This window comes from Siniperca chuatsi, linkage group LG11 (genome assembly GCF_020085105.1).
Source record: "Siniperca chuatsi isolate FFG_IHB_CAS linkage group LG11, ASM2008510v1, whole genome shotgun sequence".
NCBI classification, from domain to species: domain Eukaryota; kingdom Metazoa; phylum Chordata; class Actinopteri; order Centrarchiformes; family Sinipercidae; genus Siniperca; species Siniperca chuatsi.
Window position 1 is genome coordinate 13184923 of NC_058052.1, and position 18955 is coordinate 13203877.

Below are 18955 nucleotides of genomic sequence, written 5' to 3' on the forward strand. Positions count from 1 at the left end.
ACTACTAACATAGATTAAATATGTTGATAGCTAATTATATGTGTTAACTCAACTATGATACAGGTAATTATAACTGGAATGAAAATTATTTCAAATTGACCGTTTCATAGGCACGGCAGAGCTGTCAAGCTTTGGACTTCTCCATATGTTGGAGTTGTGTGCATTGGGTTGTAATAAGAGCAATATTGGGCATTTAAAGAGTTTGGAGGGTGGTGTCTTTTTTAGCCTTTCCAAGAGGAAAAGTGTAAGGAATGGATTAAACTATTTTTATCTGCTCAAACCAGCTAACTCCACTGTGTAGTATTTCCCCACTGTGTAGAAGCTGATACTGGAAGCTAGTTTAGGCTAACGTTAGCTGCTCTGTCCTGCTCTTTATTGGAATAAGGGAAGCTTGTACTTCAGTACCCCAGCCAGCGTTGCCCAGAATACCGTTACGTTTGCCAAACACACCACTTAGTCCTCATCCTAAATGCCTTTTCTCTTGTAAAAGTAAATCAAATTTTTTGAAAATACGAACAAATATGTAAGCAAAGCAGCTAAATGCGGTTATGTTAGAATGAAATGGCAGTCTTACATTTCTCCTTACCATATAGGGTCCACACTACAATACAAAGCTGTTTCTAGCCATTAAGTGCAGAATTAAGATTCGTGTTTTAAAACGAGTCAGCAGAAAACACTAAAGAGAATGCCGGACATGATGTTTTCAACCAACTCATGGCGCTAACGTTAATTTAATTAGCTAGCTAGCAACATGATAAAATGCCAGCAACAATTGTCATTTCATTCTGCAAAATCCAGTCATGGGCTAGAAAATAGAAGCCTGCTTTTGTTTATCTCTGTCTGATATTAAATAATGAAATTAATTGTTTCAAAAATTTCAAGGTAAATCAGCCACTGACATCATTGTAAACTAGGTATGCCACATGCGAGAATGGAAAGTTTGACAGGCATAGCAATAGTAACTAAGGGAGGGCAGGACATAGTGTATGGCCAATTATGTGTACTATGAAAAAAGAATGTTCTATGGGAAAAAAATGTAATTACAGCATTGCTTATTACAAAAAGGTCCCACAAGAATTTAAGTTGTGAAGGAGTTCTGTAGAAATTATGCAGGTATCAACAATGAATTCCCCTGCAGGACTTTTTTTTAGCTCATCAACAATGGTGAGACTTTCTCCTTTTTGCTCATTTGCTCCCTAATGTATAACACACTCTTTCTCTGCAACTCATATAGCATTGCACTAACAATGCTTTCAGTCATGGGTTTTAAATAAGAAGCTTAGGATAACAGTATCCACCAAATGTCATACATTATACATTTTAAGCGATCGAAATTCTTATTAGCATTACAAAGAGTTTTAATAATGAAAACTGGATTGATCTTTACTTTTACAGCCCCTGAACATGATTTAGGCTGATAGCATAATCTTGTGTGTACAGAATACATGGGAATCTGACAGAATGCCGCTCAATGCTAATGTTAACAGTCATTAACATGGCTTAAGCAGCCTGTGTTCACCTAACACCCTTATTTGACACCTCTGCCATGCGTTCTAAAAATGCAAATTTACAGGTGTTTAAGTAATCTGAAATGTTATTTGTCACTCCAGGCACTGTAACAAAAATGATGCTGTTTTTAAGACTTCACTCTCATTTGTTTTTCCTGTGGGAGACAGCTATGTCGAGGAAAGCGGTGCCCCCCTCTGCTTACATGACAGAGATGCTGCTGTGCTAAGCCAATTATTAAAAGATGGTTTGGCCAACTTCTAAACAGCCAGTAGATAATAAGGAATATGAATGATTCATTGATTCATTCACTTATTTATTGATTCATTTATTTCTCACCATTGTAGCTTTCAGGTTCAGAGAGGGGTAATTACTAGTGTGCCACAAAATATCATCACATGTGACTGCACTGCATTAACCAGTTGCATGAACATATTGCCTGTGTGACAATGTGCAAGCTTAAGGCTAACCTTACTAAGTGGAAATGAACCCTGATATAACCTGTAATGCAATAATGCATAATAACACTATATATATATATATGTGTGTGTGTATATACAGTAAATTCCCACCACCATACCTGTAAAAGGAATCAGATGTTACACTTGATTTGATGATATATTCTTGCAATTGTGTAATTTCATTTTAAATTTTTCTAATCAATCATTTTTAAGTTATGGAATTCACCCTCAGCATTTTCCTTCCATGACCATAAAGTAAGTTCCTGCTTATCCCTCAAGTTGTCACTCATAAACGTTTCCTTTAAATACTAGCAGTGGCCTTTTAGAGTCATTTCTGCTGAGTTTGAGGAATTGCTCCTCCTCAAAAGCAGTTCAGTCTCTTAGGTTTAACAGAGTGCAATCTCATATGAGCACTCAGCCAGCGATATGCTTTGCAACAGTAGTTCTGATAGCCCACAGATGGAGTCCAGAGGCTGTTTACATGCTGACAAAGTCTGTGCATGTGTATTGCCACGGCAACTTTGCTGGGTGACAACCTTGTCCTCACTTCTTGTTGAATTAAGAATAGACACAAGAGAAGAATAAAGGAAGTCACCCCTGCTCTCAGTTAATTATAGACACGTCATCCTACTCAGTGACTAAAGATGTGGACTTGTTTGTGTCCTAGATGAAATGCTGACATGTCATATAGTATGTATCTAAGAGAAACATCAGGATGCACATGAGTCTCTGTAGCCTCTTATATTATTGTTCAAGAAGGTCTAATCTGCTACTGATGCCATTAATGTTAGTAAAACATGTTCTCAAATGTAGCCTAATAGTTGATCATTTGACTTGATATATAATGAAGAACATAGACTTATAAGCACTCTCCCACACTAATAACAATGGACATAGTCAGGTCAAGTCAATTTTATTTATATGGCCCAAACTCACAAATTTGCCTTAAAGGCCTTCTGTACAACACCCTCTATCCCTAGAGCCTTGGATCAGATTAGGAAAAACTACCACTGATGTGTGTGTCACAGTGTTTTTAATTCCAGTATTTTAAAAGCGCATATTATATTTGTTTGTTTATTTAACACAATACAGATGAACATTGTTTCGTAGGAAGAGGAAATGTAACAGATGTAACATACAGTATAAAGTGTATATAGCTGAAGCTAATTTGTAGCCCCCACCCCTGGTTAGGCTTTATATACTGGTTAAAACAACTAAACAAATCAATAAAACAGGTTCAGGTTAAAAAGAAAAAGATCAGATAATTGTGTGTGTATATATATATATATATATATATATATATATATATATATATATATATATATATATATATATATATGCATGTCTCTGTGTGTGTATATATTGTATATTAATGTATATGCATGGCCATATAGGAGCGAGTATGTGAATGTAAGTATATATGTGTAGGTGTACATGCAGTAGTTAAATGCAACTAAGTACTTTTACTAAGTACTGTAATTAAGTAAAATTTTAAAGGTTACTTTACTTCAATATTTACATTGTATGCTACTTTATACTTATACTTATACTTTATACTACTCCACAACAGCTGAGAGGAAACTATTGTACTTTTTACTCCACAACATTATACAGTATGTCAGCTATAGTTACTTTGCGATTAAGGTTTTTTATACAAAACATATGATGATTATTATGGAATATAATGTAATCAATGTAATGTACTGCTATAGTTTACACTACTAAGCAGTACATACATTAGTTAAAATTAGCTTCACCTTGATCAGCTACAACATTTAAACACATCTTTAATGCATCAGAAATAATAATCCTACAATATTATATACAATGATAATTCGGGCCATTTTGCATCATGAGTACTTTTACTTTTGATACTTTAAAGGAGCAGTGTGCAGGATTTAGTGGCATCTAGCGGTGAAATTGCAGTTTGCAACCATGTGAATACAGATTCAAGATTGATATGGCGAACTTGTTAGCAAACAGTTGCTTATTTACACATACAGCAGTTATGGAGCACTATTTTCGCTCATTTAGAGTTGTGTTTCTGGCCACCTGATGAATGTAAGTTTAATATTTAATTTCTTTTAGCTCTGTTTTTGGTCTCTACCAACTCCTATATCTGGCTCTTCAGCTGCTAAGTGCTCCATTCTGTTCACCAGCTAATCTCTAACTGTGTCTGTCTGCTGTTTGGTGCTGAGCAGGTATAGTGTACAGTGAGTTTTTAGAGCTTTTTCTTTGAAAACAGCTGCCTGGTGTGGTCGAACACCAAGTTATGAGACAGTGACAGTGAACCAAAACAGCAAAGTTGTGAGCCAGCTACAGACAGCTAAACAATGAGCTGAAACTTGTTATAAAGCTCAGTAAAGCTGAGGGGAGCTGCAGATTCAAGTGATAATTCTCTGTATGTGCATCTCTCTACGAGCGACCCCTTTCATAATGTCACATTGTTTTCACATTGTCATTTGAAACATTTAAAATATTGATTATAGCCGCTTTAAGTAAAATTTTGAATTCAGGACTCTTACAGTACTTGTAACAGAGTAGTTTTTGTGGTATTCCTACTTCTAAGTAATCTGAGAACTTCCTCCACCACTTTGTACATACATACTACATATCTCTAGTCAGTGCTGGATTAAGATTACAACAGGGATTGGTAATATTAACATTTAAATGCCCAGTAAGGCTGTAAACTCCCATTTGTGGCTAAAATGTCAGGTGTCATACTGTCAAATGTATTACTGAGACAGATTTACATGCCTTTCTCAGGTAGTATTACAGACAATGCTTGCACACATCTAATATATCGCCATATCAGCTAGATCGCTACAATGATAGCTTCTTTTTTGCTTCTCAGTCAGATTTAAAATGTATTTTATGTGCAGCCATGCATAAGAAGCTTGACATATGTGAGCTGTGAGTCTCTTATGTTTGGACCCTGGGGCTGCACCTCTGGTAGGGTGTACCGTAATCCAGGCAAGTGCCTGGTGGTTGAGTGAGTATTTGATATCAAGTAGCCAACCATAAGACAGGTTTTGTCAAGATAAAGCCAGTTCATCTGGGCATGTCAGAGTTTTAAGGTATGATAAATTGTCTCTTCAAAGAAGACACAGTAGGTCGAAGACCTTGCCAAAGGCATTCTGTCAAGTATGTAAGCATTCAATTGAAAGCTAAGTGATCACAAAAATTAGTTACGGAGTAAATGGCTGCAAAGTAAGGAAGTAGGCAAAAAAGACGAAACCAGTGAGGCAGGAAATTATTCAGACTTGGTCTGTATTGATCATGACCTCCTTCTACGGCTCATTACCTTATGTCCTTACTTCTCGCATATTTGAAGCATGTAGGATGTTGGCCAGAGAGGAATAATAAAATGAAAGTTGAGAGCACAGTTTTGTCCCATTTATGTCTTTTACCAACAACTTTTACCTAACCACGACATATTTTTTTTTTTTCATTTACAGTGCTTTTTTGTTTTGGTGTAAACTATTTCAAAACCTGGCTTTCTCAAATAAGTTGCTTCTAAATTATCATCTTGATATTTTGCGTTTACCTTCTCTAATCAAACCCCACTAACAACCCATATTCTTTTTTTTCTTTTCTTTTTTTCAAGATTATTCATTTGATAGTGATAGTGGAGTGAGAGAGGAAATGTGGGGAAAGAGATTTGGGGAATGACATGCAGCAAATGGTCCAGCCAGCCGGAAATCGAACTGGGGACTCGCTGCTGAGGGCATTTGCGCCCATGTGGTATGCACCCTAACCCCTCGGCTATCAAGTTGCCCGCATATTCTTTTTTAAAAAATATACACTAACACTCAAAGGTTTGTGGTCGCCTGCCACAAAAGCTTGATTTGGTACAGTCAGATGGCTGAGAGGAATACTCTATATTTTTGAACGGTCTTTCATGCTTTTAGGTTGTAGAAAGTCCTCTTTACAAATAAACGTTATTTTGTATGAAGGGCAAAAAAATTGGATCACGGAATAGAAGCTGATCATACTATGGACTGACAAATTACCTATTCAGTCTAACCACTGAGTAGACTGCAGAGGGCCCAAAGAAAAATGGGTTCCCAAAATATTTAGAGGAGAAAGACAGAAATTTTTTGTAAATGAATATGTGTGTGTGTGTGTGTGTGTGTGTGTGTGTGTGTGTGTAAGGGGGATAAATAAAAAGGTGGTGAGCCTTTCATTTTTTGTGTTTGACATTAATGGGACCTGATGAGGGGCTGTCAGCTTCCTGCTTTGCTCACACACTGGCTAGGTGCTGCAAGCTCTTTTTGTGGTCATCTAGTGTGTGTTTGCTTTAATTGCTGGTGCCTTTAAAAATGAGCCAGCTCAATCTGCCTTCCTCAGAAACTGAAACAAACATTACAGGATTGATTCATCATTTTCAGCCCAAGGAAACTGCTCCTTCCACAGCAAAAGACACAGTTTTTATTTTCTCTTTATAATTGAAGTATTGGCTTTCATGTCTGCGCCACATAATTCTCTGCACAACTCGGAGTAGTCACCCGCTCTGATTGGTCAGCAAAATAGCAAGAGTCGGAAAGTGGCAGAGCACACAGGCAAAAATAACAGGATTACGACCATTTGAGAAATGGTAGGACCAGCAACTCTTCTCAGGTGTTGGTCTGGTGACTGATCATTAAATTGGGCCAAGTCTTTGTCTTACTGGCTCCCGGGCCACTGAGCAGTCCTTATTGTCAAACCCTGCAATTCACCTTAATGATATTTTCACTTACTACATAACTCGGCTCCTTTTCATAGCCTTGTTATGGCCATTTTCAGGATAGGCTGTTGACATGAATGACTGATACTCAGGAATTGCATTATCCCTGTTTCCATGAATAAACCCGCTGCACCGCTGTCCACTAGTAGTGTCTGACTCACAGATCAAGCAGTCCAATAGTAAATTACAGCAAAAGTGTAGCAGCCACCTAGTCCTCTCTTCGGTGGGCAAATTTGAGATTGCACAAATGCCAAAAAACACAGATAGGTGTTGAAGTGTTTAAGTCTTCATATTTGAATAACCTGGTTTTCCATAATCAGAGTATATGAACCTATACACTGAGTTGTGACATTTACATGTGTTAACCTTCAAAACAACATTGCTTGAGTAAGTTCTTCCTGCATGTAAACTTTGACATTGATTTATCCTCAGTTTATCTCTACCTTTGCCACTGTTAAGCCAATTATGGAAACTTTTCAACTTCTTCTTCAACTTTAAACCAAGTTTAAGACCACTGCTTACTATATGTTACATATTTCTCATTATTCTTTATATTGCTTTTCTATTACTTTCTAGTCTTTCTAAATTTTCAGTGTCAATCATTCACAGGTATGCTTTAAAAATCCAATTGATCCAACTTCAAAGCACCAAAAAGAAATGAACACAAGGGTCATGACAGGATATTCATAGTTCTCTTACAATAAAAAACTAGTTTTTGTAAGCCTACACATACTTTATATTATGAGTTCTCAGCTGAGAATAAACAATTTTCCTTGAGAGCTGGACTCTGAAGGTAGAAACCCCTTGAGCTGAGGGTGGCCTATTTTGAATCGACTGCCATGCACCTGAACAGCAAACTATCCACCAGGTGTACAGTGTCCTTTGTGTTAAAGCCAACAGATCATCACTGCCTTGTGGAGTTGATGACCTGAGTGGGTACCTCCTCCACCTCTCCTTAAAGTCATACTCCTTTTTCATCCAGTGGGAAATAACACACTAGCACATAGCCCTGACAGGGCCCTGCTGACTCTGCTCACAGGCAAGCTATCAGTGCTGCGAAGGCACATACCAGCCAATTCTTGCTGTTCTGTTGACTAACAAAAGCACTGTAGGACATTGCTTTTCCTAGGTCCTTCTTCATATATATAAGTGTAATTGTGTTATAGCCTATTTTCAAGTGTAAATGTGTGAAAATATTTTTTCTAAGGACTATTAGGATTCTTCTCGTTCCATTTAAATGCATTTCATAAATTTGTATTTGTTTCTAGATACCACAGTGTATATCCCCTCATTTGACGGCACATCGTATTTGGAGCTGCAGCCTCTTGCATTCCTTCTCCAGCCTTCTGGTGCTAGTAATAATCTACCTGCTACTGTCAAGGACACCACTGTTATTCTCTATTTGACAGTGAAAACAAGATCTACACAGGGCACCATCCTCTACAGTGAGTACAGTCTCTTTTTATCGCAAACATTTAAAAGCACTGCAACACTGTGAAAGCAAGTACAGATAAAGGTTGGAAAATAGGTATATCCGTATTTATATGCACATTATGTTGAATACCTTTTCATACGCCTTTTTTCCTGCGTATGTCCTTGTGAGTGCACAAGGTTTGTCTTCTTTTTTATAGCCTGCAATGCAAGCCATCATCTCCTAGTGCTTTAAAAAATGATGTTTCACATGGCTAATATGTTGCTGCTGTGCCGTGTAAAAGGAATAAATATGCATTTTGATTAGGATTCTAGTCAGTATCTGACATACTACAGATATATAGTAGGTTGTAATGTAAAATCGTTTTTTAACAGTTAACAGGTCCTAACTAGACTAGACTAGACTAATCTCAATCCTCTCTGGAGTACATAAATGTACAAAAAATATAAAAAGAGCTGGCAATATCACTTTCATGCAACTTATTGAAAAAAGCAGAGTTGTACTTTTAATAAGTAATCCAGGCATTAGTGTGAACACTGACAAACTGGGAATGCTCTGTGATCCAATACCAGCCACTAAAGGTCACCATGGAAGATACTAATGACATTTGCAGTGTCAGGATGCATCACATTTTCTTTTCCCAAACATTTTTATTTAAAGGAATGGTTCAACATTTTGGGAAATACATCTCATCTTATTCTTGACAAGATTTAGATGAGAGGATTGATCCCACTCTCACAATAGGTAAGAAGCTACAGCCAGGAGATGGTTAGCTTAACATAGCATAGCATAAAAACTGGAAACTGGGGGAAACTGCTAGCCTGGCTCTGACCAAAGGTAACAAAACCTGTCTACCAGCTCCTCTGAAGCTCACTAGTTAATATATCTTATATCTTAAGTGTGAAGACAACACATTGTGGTTTTACAGGGGTTATGTGCCGGAGTATTTCTGGGCCGGGTGCAGTGACTTCCTGGAATCAATGCTGGTTGCCTGACAACTACACAGTGATGACAAGATTCCACAAAGTCAATGCACCCGGCCAAGAAATAGTTAAGCACAAAACCTGCCCTTTTTGCTACTGTCATGCTTCAGTATTGTCACTGCTCTCAACCTCTTCTGTCTTTCGATCACTAATAATGCTGCAGGCTAGCACTCAGAATGCTTGGCAACAGTTATGGTGCCACAGAAAAGGCAGGAAAAAACAAGAAATCACTGAATGAAATATGAATGGATCCAAGTTCAATAACATATTCACAATGTACAGTAGAGGACTATTATACAAGAGATGAGTAAAAAAGTGGATTAAAGCAACTGCCTGTGAACAAATAAAACTCATGTACTTATCAATCCCAAATATTAATATTTAAAATCACTGGACTAATTGAAAGAAGTCACTTGGGCACACCAGCACCATGAGTCATATATTGTTGCAGGGAATTGTGGAACACAAAGATCGGTCCTGTGTTTCCAAGGCTACGGGAGGAAGGCAAGGAAGTACTGAGACAAATGTTTTGTCTTTGAGGATTTGACCAGCTTTTCTCATGGCTGCTGTGTAAGATACGACTGGGTCAGTTTATTTAGTTAAGGACATACATAACAAGCTTTTTTAAAAATGCTTTCAACCACAACCACGGTCATCTGATGCATGAGGCCATGTGTCATGTAATTCGGAAAGAGTGGGAGAGAAGGCACATGGTGCTGCGGTGAAGGACAACAGTCTTGCCTTTTGTGGACAGCTGTGAGCCGTCTGTTTTGTTGTTGCTGTGCCCTGCTGATGATCTGAGCAATAACCTAAAAGCGAACAAAGGAATCCTTATAAGAAAGCAAGAGCTGGTCAGTCACGTGGGGAGTGAGGATTGGGCTGACCCTTTACATCAACCGTGAGCTCTACATTGATCTACAGCTATGTCCTGCCAGCTCTTTTGTTCCCACACCTGCACACACTCACATACACACTTTCTTTTGTTACAGAAGGAGATTTGGATAGGTAGGCCTGACAGCCACTGAGTAGACCCTCATAACAATAGAGCATTGTTTTGGGAGGAGAGGAGATTTGTGGTAATTTTTTAGGGCTTGAGAAAGCTGAGCCATGAGAACTTTGTTCCATTTATCCAGCTTTGAGTATTATACTTCTGTTCAAAGTATGTATGCATATATTAAGTACTAGCCAGCTTAGGGGTGAAGCTACTGCATGAATGCCTCTAGCTGTGGGTCCCCTAATGACTCCAAAAAACTGTGTGTCTTGGTGGACTGTAATTGCAGCTCCTCGCTCTAAAAAATGCAGCCACTTTGATGTTGTGAGGCTATCATTGTCCCCATGTGACACCACAGCAAGTCAGGTGGAAGTCCAACAGAACTGTAAGCACCATGCATTGTGTGGTGATCACAGGTAATTTATTCAGCACCAACCAGGCACGGACATCAAAACATTAATCTTGCTGGTGTAACCTAGATCAACCCCTTATCTGTGACATCTTCTACAGGTTCATGGCCTCTCATTTACATTTACAGACCTATTAAACATTGCAAAACACAACAGGGTTCACCCACACTTCTTGTCCTTTTCTCAAAATCTTGATTTTCTGGCTCCAATAACTGACGAAGTTTGGTGGTGAGCTGTAAGCTCCGGTCCAAGCGTAAAATGCCCCCTCAAAAAACCAAAACGTGATGTTAATGACACTGTATGTAATTTCAAGCAAGTCTTTTTTAATTCATTAAATATAATATTTCTCAATTGACTGCATTTTTAACATACAGTAGATCTGGGAAGAACTAACCAAAAAATATTCTTTACAGTATCTAGATGTCTAACAGTGTAAGCCATAGTGTGCAAAGAGACCTAAAAGTTTTTGGGAGTTTTACCATAAAAACAGTCTTGCATTCCTTAGAGTAATAATAGCTTGACATTTCTCTCCCTGAGCTGACATTGGCCTCCCATGATTGCTGCTGAGTGCCTTAGTGTTCCACCAAAGACTTAAATCTTTGTATTTAAGGAGCTATTAATTAGCCAGCTCTCAGAACCTAATAGGACTCATAATTAGTTCTTTATATAAGGTTGTTGCATTTGAAAGGTCAATCAGTTAAGCCTTAAATACACATAGACAATGGTAGTATCAATTTTAAGCCAAATATATAGTGTCCTAACTGGCACAGGTGCCTAATTAGAGTGATCAAAAATATAAGTGTTTCCAATTAGATGTACTTTTTAATCAAATTTTTTGTTTTTCAATAAATGAATACAAGCATTTCTTCATGGTGGTGTATGTGTGTGTGCATGTGTGTGTGTGTTTGTACTAGCCTATTAATCATTTGTTGCTGAATTCTGTGGTTTGACTTTTGGAAAGTGATAGGTTTGACAACAGAGCAGCAGAATAATTGCAAAGCTTTTAGTGTGCTTTATACAAGCATACAAGCTTAATGCTTGTTTTGGGATGCTTTTGGAAAAACAGCACATTACATGAACAAAAAGAATACAGCTGTAGGGAAGTGAGGTGTATATTTTTCAGTCATGTTTTTCCTCTAGATGCTTTTCAGTACTGGATTGAGGATACCTTTACAACTGCCAAAAGCCATGCACTTTATATGAAAGACTTTGCATTTATAAACTTAGAAATACTCCAAAGAAAGGGTGCTCATTCAATGTAGGTTGTTCCCTTAGTATTCTGATCAGCAATTTTCATATCCTTTTGTGTGCAGTGGACGTGAATAGCAAACAAAAGAAAATGGATTTGCATTTCAGATCTGTGATAATAAAGACAGTGACATTATCAATATATTTCTTTAATATTTTCTGTAATATTAGATATACACATTTATTTGTAATGAAGAAAAATAAAAAGCAATCAGTGGGACATTTTTCCCGCATGTGGAATTTTTATTTTGGAGCTTGAAATGGGGAATAATGACTGCTGTGACAACATGATACCATGTTCACTTCTGAAGAGGTTTCCCCACTCGAGAGATTGAATGTAAATGCTGAAGTTAATGTAAATAACATATTTATAATTTTAAGTTGGTTAGTTCAATTAAATCAGTACCTTCTCTATTCCTCATCCCAAATCATATGTACAATATTTCACTGCTGCAGCATATGGAAGCCAGAAAGCAGAGTGTGAGCCTTGTCATGAAGAAAGATGAATGCTCAGAAAGCATATATAGAGGGCACAGTGCCTTTTATCTAGTAATGCTTCCTGGCTTATAGTGCACCATCTTTTTCACATCAGAGGATAAGAACTGAAAAGAAAACTCCAGAGATCAAACAGACAAAGTTAATCAGAAGAGAACCAAAAGACATGAATTGAGATGCGGAAAATCTCTTTGCCAGACCTGCTCCTTATTCTGCGCTCCCCTTTTTCCACCTCTCCCTGAAGCAAACACGTGAGTCTCCCCCTGGACTTCAATTGTCAGATCGCAAAGAGAAATATGAGGAGGTGGGGTGAGAGAGAGAGAGAAAAAAAATTAAAGAGAGAGAACAGGTGACAGGCACTGACAAAAGGACGAACGCTCTGTTAGGCTCGGTGCGGAGTAACAGGGCCATGGGGACAACAGGGAAGAATATCCTTACAGGAGAAAAATAGGAAAACAAAAGATGGGGCAACATTGACATCCATAGTAAATAATATTTGTCAACAAATGAGTTGAAACAACTGGTTTGAAAAGGCAAATTGTCGCAGAAGGAAGTTGCGTCTGTGATCTTTGTTGTCTTTGCTGCTGCATTCATTAACTCTAGACAGTCTCTACTGAATCTGTAGTCTGGCTATATTATAGATGATTACGTGCCAAGCATAATTATGTTTTTACTTGTAATTTATCCACACAATCATGCTGTAATGGTTTCATGGGGTTGTTTTTTTTGTACTCTCTATTATTTGAATTAATAAGTAATAATAAAAAATAAAATAAATATAATGAGTAATTTTTGAAACTAAATGTACAGAAAACATATCTAAAAAAGCTACAATAAGACAAAGGCTAAAGAATTGCCTGCAGTTTAGTTTCATTTCTGACATTCAACATTTCTGTAAATTTGTGAAATTGTGTGCAATAATTGTGGAATTTAATGTATTTTTGGCCATTGTGGGTTCACAGCAGTGGAAAAACCTCAGACTTACACATTTCAATCTCTCCCACTGTTCAAGGTGACTTTATTTCCCAGCATCACAAACAACTTGGAAAGACCCTTGCTTGAGAGTCATAATTCTACTAAAAATAAGCATCAAATGAAATTATTAAACATTGCCTCTTTGCTTGTTCTAGTTGTGCCTTCTCTCATCCTCCTCTTAACACTGCTAAAAACAGTCCCCCACAGCCATATTTTTGCAGTATAACAAAATGTTTGATGCATGTTTCCATTACATTTTCAAGCTTTCCTCAAAAGCTCTCATCACATCTGAATTCTCTCTTAACCACACCACAAACAAAAAATGATTGTGTCAAAAAATTATTGTTTGAGACAGGGAAGTCAAGGTTGGGATATATTGCCCTGTTTCTTTGAATTAGCTGGAATCACTAGATGTCCTCATTTCATGTCACAAACTAAAGATTTGCTTGCAAATCCTCCTACCATCACAAGGTACAGTATTCACCAGCCAAATGTTTATCTAGCACAAATATGTGCTTTAATATTTTTAGATTGTCATAAAGGTGTTAATGCAAATATGTTTTAGCATAGTTAGTGATGGTGTTGTACCACACTGCATTATATTGAGAGGACACAAAATTTTGAAACACCTATTTATATAATGTTGTCCAGTGCAGCAGCACCTTTAATTATGACAGTAGTAATGAATATATAGTTCAGTGTACACATTTCCAACACTGTCAACAAAACATTATAAACTTTGTAAAGGTAGAATTTATGGCAGGGCGGTGTATTGCATTGGATTAGATAATGCATATGGACATTTGAATCCAAGGGAAGTAAAATTAGTTTTACAAAAGAGCAAAAAACATTAAAAGTATATATACATACAGTTGTAGTATGCTAACAAATACAATGAAAAACAAACTGCAATTAAAAACAACAATCATGAAAATAAGGCTAATTGATGCATGGGAAAGGGGCTTTTTTGTGTGATTTTAAATCATTTAAGCATATTTAATGCACTGTCAGAGAATTCCAGCAGCTAGAAGCATAAAAACTAAAAGCAGATTTGTCAGCTTCTGGTTTAACCTTTGGAAAAACTAGAGGGCCTGTATGATGGCCTTATAATGACATGCATGTCAGTGATGTACTGTGGAGTTTGTCTGCAAAGCCCACGCAGGGTTTTGCAGACAAAAGGTACAATTGTATAATAATTTCTAAAATTAGCAGGAAGCAAATGCAGAGATCTTAGGACTGGTGAGATTTGATCAAAATTTCTCTTTCTTGTTAAAACAGCTCAGCATTTTGAATAAGCTGCAGTCAGCCCACAGTCTTTTTAAGCAGAGCAATGGAAGTAGTTAACCAATAGAGATGAACACTGGAACATGTTTTTTTGCATCTGCCTGTGACAAGATGCCTCTCACGTAAGATATGTTTTTTATAATAAAGCAGTTTTGATAATGTTGCAAACTTGACACAGCATTAACAATTGCATCCAGATTTCTGACCTGTGTGGTAGAGAAATGGTAGCAAGATGACAACTTGTTTCCTGCCAGGAACATGTTAGACATCCATTTTTATGTCTACAAAGGACAGGAATATGTACAACTAAGTGTCAATAGGATAACTATGATAACATATGTGTCTCTGGATGATATTGCCTGCTGGCAGCATGGTCCAACTGAACAGCTGGGGACCAAGAATTGATCCCTGGGGAACATACAAAGTCAACCTTTATAGACATAAAATTACTGAATGGCAGAGGGAAATTTGTCCTTTCAAGTAGCGTGTAAACTAAATGCTGCAGGAAAATAAAAACTTTAAAAATATGTATTTTCACTTCAATGATTAACACTTTGGCTGCCTTCTTTGTCTCTACTGCTGCTATTTTGTCAGAGTATGTAGGTCCCACCCATCCTCAGAACAAGGATGAGGAAATGGTAGATTATCTAAACAAGATATTCCTCCTGTGGTCCATTCGGCAACAGCTATTAGTAATATTGCACTGTTAAATGCATCCCTGTTGAGTCTTATGACAGGGAAGACCTCCAAGATTTCTTAGAAAATGCATTATCAGGGTGCAACATATTAAGCTAAGCATAGCCTCTTTCCAACAAAGAGATGGGGATTTTCTGGATGCTCTGGAGGAATAGTTCAGAGCTTTCACATCAGTTGCCATGCAGCCTTGAAACAACAAGCTCAGCTTTTGTGCCATTTTCCTCTGGTGTCCAAATCCTCCACCCATGCCATTATTTCAAGAGAGATGGCACAGATATTGTGACAAGACTCAAGGCTGTATCTGCAGCCCACACACCTCTGTCCAAGTCCTAGCCCAGTGAGCTACACTAGCCTGCCCCTCTTACAGAGTCCTGGCTCAGTTATCTTTGTCATTGTGAAATCCAAGGGGTCAACCCTGCGTGTTTTACTCCTACTCAGTAGCTCAGTTGGCTCCCTGTCACTCTCTCTAATTCAGCTGAAATGTGCCTTGTTTCAAACACTGAAACATTTTAGGTCTCTCTGACAGGGCAGTATTCCTGGTCTGTCTTCTGCCCTGCAACCCTGTCTTCCCTGACAGTGCCACAAGAGTGGCAGTCTCTCTCTCTCTATCTCTGTCTCCCTCACAGAACAGCATTCTTATGTTGCCTGCCCTCTGCTCATGTCTTCTTAGACAGTGGTACAGGACTTGTGTGCAATCTCTCTCCACCTTCCTCCCGAAGACCCTAGTAGCCTGTGTAGGAGGATTAATGCTGCTGCTGTCTGTTGCTCCCCCACCGCACTGTCTCACTTACAAGAGACTCTGTGCAAGCCCAGCAGAAACTCCCATTGTGATATAATGTACAGGAGTCTGGGTAGTGGCATATCTAATATTGGCGTCCTGTCTCACAACCTATAGTACCTGTAAACAAAAACAGTTTCTGGCCTTCACTATCACTCTGATGCCATTCCCCTGCTTTGCATCCAAGACTGTTTGCAAGACCCATCGCACTGACTTTCACATGATGAAGCTGTTTTCCCAGAGATTCTTAGAATAGACAAAGTGGGAATAAGATGCAGGGCTTTTCCCATCATTCTTCTTGTCATGTGACTGTCTTGCTAGTGTTTTTCAACTAAACATCATGCCCCTTCTTGGATGCATACTAGTGGCTCTACCATTGTTTTCATGGGAACCCAAGCTGTGAATGTACCTGCAACATCACAAACAGCATCTGGTGACCATTCTCCTGGTAGCCAGGTGGGATCAGACCCACCAGTGATCCATGGTGGAAGGAACCTCTATGTAGAGGATGGCTTCTTGCTTGTTACTTTTCACCTCCCTTATGGGATGGAAGAAACTTTAATGACAGGATCGGCACATCAGAGTTACCACATCACTCTTGAGGCAGAAAACTCACTGCCTTCTGCTAATCCGTGACATTCCACACTCAGAGATATTTGCACAAATGTCACAGCTATAAAGGCTAGTGAAAACCTTTCCTAGTATCCCCAGACAGCATGATGGCACTGTGGTATGCAGAGATAATTCAGCTCAGTCAGGTGCAGTCCTGGTGCATTGTACTGTGAACCATTATCACAGATGGACAGTGCTTTATGTTTGATCCCCTGACAGAAGATATCTTCTGGTAGGTTGGATTCTGAAAGGACCAGGTTGGTGCATAAAGGACTGTCTGACACTGAGGTCCAAAAAGTGCTTTGTTGTCATTTTGGTTTCCATGGGTTGTGTGAAGGAAGAGGAGCCCTGTGTTTACTTTCTTGCAGGTTATACTAGAACAGGCTGTGCAACAGGGGTTTCAGTAGGGAGTGGCCTTTAATCAGTTGCTTGTAGGAAATGGTTGAGGAAAGAAGGGAGAGAGGCCCTTCTTTCCTCAACCATTTCCTACAAGCCCTTGCAGGTAAAAGTTTTCTGTTATCTTGTTACGTTTCATGTGGCTAAGAGAGACTGACTTGGTTCATCCAAGCTGAATACCTTAAAGAAAAAGTAGAGTAGTCTTGTATGCAGACAGAGCATGTCCTTTAAGCCTCAGACTATTTAGAGTTTATCAGGTCTGGGGCAGTTCAGTGTTATAAATTATTTGTAGAGGGAGGAAACATTGCACTGTTTGTGCCCTGTGTGTTTGTTGGCATATTATGTGGAACGCACAGCAATGTTCTTGGTAAACTCCTGTCTTAATAAAGGCATGACCATTGGCTGTGCAGTGGCATTTGTTGGCATGCAGGAATCCTCCCTCAGGTTTTCATGGGCCGGGTATTGATCACAACAGGTATGGCCTTGTGGTCATCACACTGATCTTTATCAGGTTCTTCTAGCTGGGTATGTCTGGGTTCTTGTGAGTCCTACTTGCTTACATTGGTACACTATGCTTAGCAGGACAGATGGATTGAGATTTACAGATCATTATAAAAAGTCAGCCATATGTTTATGTAAGTTAAAGGCAAATGCAGAAAGTCCTGTCTGTCCATCCACCACCCTGACTGTAATATAATTACCTGCCACTATGCTCATGTCAAACTGTTTTCTGTTTCTAACCATGTCTCCATCATCTTGTTGGAACATTTTTATTTCATTTCACACACACCAATGGGACTCATTTTCTGTATTCAGTATCTTGACATTAAAGCCTGAAGTTGTGTCATAAATATTGTAACTTACATAATGTATTGAATTTGGTAATGCAGAAAAAGAGACTCTTTACTAACCACATTTTCTTATCATTTCAGCTCAGGAGCAGAACTTTGGGGATCAGTTCCTTCATGTTTTCCTTCAGGATGGAAGCCCAGTTGCTAAACTTGGGTGTGGTGTCAGTCATGTTTTGAATGCAGCTGCAGGCCAGAACATCAATAATAACAGATGGATGCCAATCACAATCCGGTATGATTTGTCTCTCTTACTTTTCTCTCTATTACCTATTATTCTATTGACAAAGACATTATCACTGTCTTAGAAATAACACTTTTTGTAATCAGTACTGAACATGACGTTTATGTTATTACCTGTGATTTTTTTTTAAAGGAAGAGAAACAAGACTATTAGCTTTGTTTTCATAAATCAGGCTGTGTTTGTGTAGGAAATGCAAAAGTACCAAGTGTAAACACAGTATTTGTCACTCTAAAGAAGCCACCAAGGTCTCAACATTAGAATGGCTAAGATTTTAAACTCCTTCTATCTATAGAATGATACACCTCTCCAGATCTATATGGTTGATATCTGCACCATACCAATCAAATATCACAAAAAACAATAAAACCATACGTGAAAGTGTTTGTTCAGAATTGATGCTGTTTAAAGAAAGAATGCAAGTGAATCAACTTCACCAATTTAATTCCTACTCTGCCACTGCCTGTCCTTCACTCAGTTTTTCCAAAGCCTGAAAACAAGAATGGAGAAAATACAAAAAAACATGAACAAAAAATATATACAATATTTTTTTTTTTAAATGTGCACATTTACTTATTCAAAGACTTGAATGTGTGCAGTGCCCAGTCCTCACCACGCTGATTATGTTCAATGGATTTCTACACAAGGTTGCATGTCACGTCTCTATGATAAAACTGTGTGAAAGCGTGTCAGTGACAGTAGCTGTCCACATCAGTGTTGATCAGTGAATTGATTCTACAGTAATACAGAAATCCAATGAAAGCTCACTATTTCAGACAAACCCCAGCATTAATGCACTTGATCTCTGAGCACCTCAGCAACAGTGCAGTCCCTAACATGTATGTCGAAATTTCAAAGTCACAAAAACAAAGA

The 18955-nt window shown here is 38.2% G+C and overlaps 1 protein-coding gene across 3 annotated transcripts in view; it reads left to right on the plus strand.

Annotated features, from left to right (window-relative positions):
- eys (eyes shut homolog) overlaps positions 1–18955 on the plus strand; it is a 155313-nt gene that overhangs the window by 98368 nt on the left and 37990 nt on the right. For all 3 annotated transcript variants that reach the window (XM_044214334.1, XM_044214335.1, XM_044214336.1), the window contains 2 exons: positions 7962–8138; positions 17926–18076. In XM_044214334.1, coding sequence (XP_044070269.1) covers positions 7962–8138; positions 17926–18076 — 328 coding nt within the window. The remainder of the gene's footprint in view (positions 1–7961; positions 8139–17925; positions 18077–18955) is intronic.